The sequence below is a fragment of the Monoraphidium neglectum genome (assembly GCF_000611645.1).
Source record: "Monoraphidium neglectum strain SAG 48.87 unplaced genomic scaffold scaffold01159, whole genome shotgun sequence".
NCBI classification, from domain to species: domain Eukaryota; kingdom Viridiplantae; phylum Chlorophyta; class Chlorophyceae; order Sphaeropleales; family Selenastraceae; genus Monoraphidium; species Monoraphidium neglectum.
The window spans coordinates 16,975-17,625 of record NW_014012469.1 but is presented as its reverse complement, the minus strand read 5'-3'; the positions used below and the strand labels follow the sequence as shown (position 1 = coordinate 17,625).

Here is a 651-nt window from a genome sequence, read left to right as displayed (position 1 = left end):
GCGGCAGGGGGCCGGGGCCGGGCGGTGGTGGCGGCGGCGGGCTCGGCGGCGGCAACGGTCGCGCGCCGCAGGAGGATATGGGCGGCGGCGCCGCGTTCTTCGGGTCGGCTTACTTTGAGCAGCGGGCGGCGCCGGCGAGGCAGCAGCAAGGGGCGCCGCGCCGGGACGGCGGCGGGCTGTTTGGCGGCGCTGATGTCATGCAGCGACAGCTGCTGGCGCAGTTGGCGCGGCGGCAGCGCATGGCGGAGCTGTACACAAAGTTTGGGGACCAGCGGGGCGGCGGCGGTGCAAGCGGCACGGGTGGCGGCGGGCAGGGGCTGGGCGGCGGCGCGGCAGGGAATGGGTCAGCGCAGTCTGTGCGTGAGGAGGGGCGGGAGTCGCGCAGCAGGTGCGCGGGGGGCTAGTGCAGGAGCCGCGCCACGAGAGTCTCCTGCGCGTGCTTGCCCAATCGCGCGCGCAGTCGAAACCCCTCAGCGCGCCCTTTTGTTGCCGCGCCACACCCCGGGCGGCGGGGCTGCGCTCGCGGGAAGTTGTGCATCGCCCGACGTGCGCTTTCCGCTTGCCCTGCCACGCTCGCCCCCTCAGCATGCACGCAGCCTCCCAATGACATACGCAAGTGCGCGCCCACACACACACACACACACACACACA

At 73.6% G+C, this 651-nt stretch overlaps 1 protein-coding gene across 1 annotated transcript in view; it reads left to right on the top strand.

The window, feature by feature from the left end:
- Positions 1-77: 77 nt before the first annotated feature.
- The window catches only part of MNEG_6863 (hypothetical protein), a gene marked incomplete at both ends in the record, with an annotated part of 1,754 nt that continues 1,180 nt past the window's right edge, over positions 78-651 (top strand). Inside the window, one exon of the mRNA XM_014044665.1 lies at positions 78-388. Coding sequence (XP_013900119.1) covers positions 78-388 — 311 coding nt within the window. The remainder of the gene's footprint in view (positions 389-651) is intronic.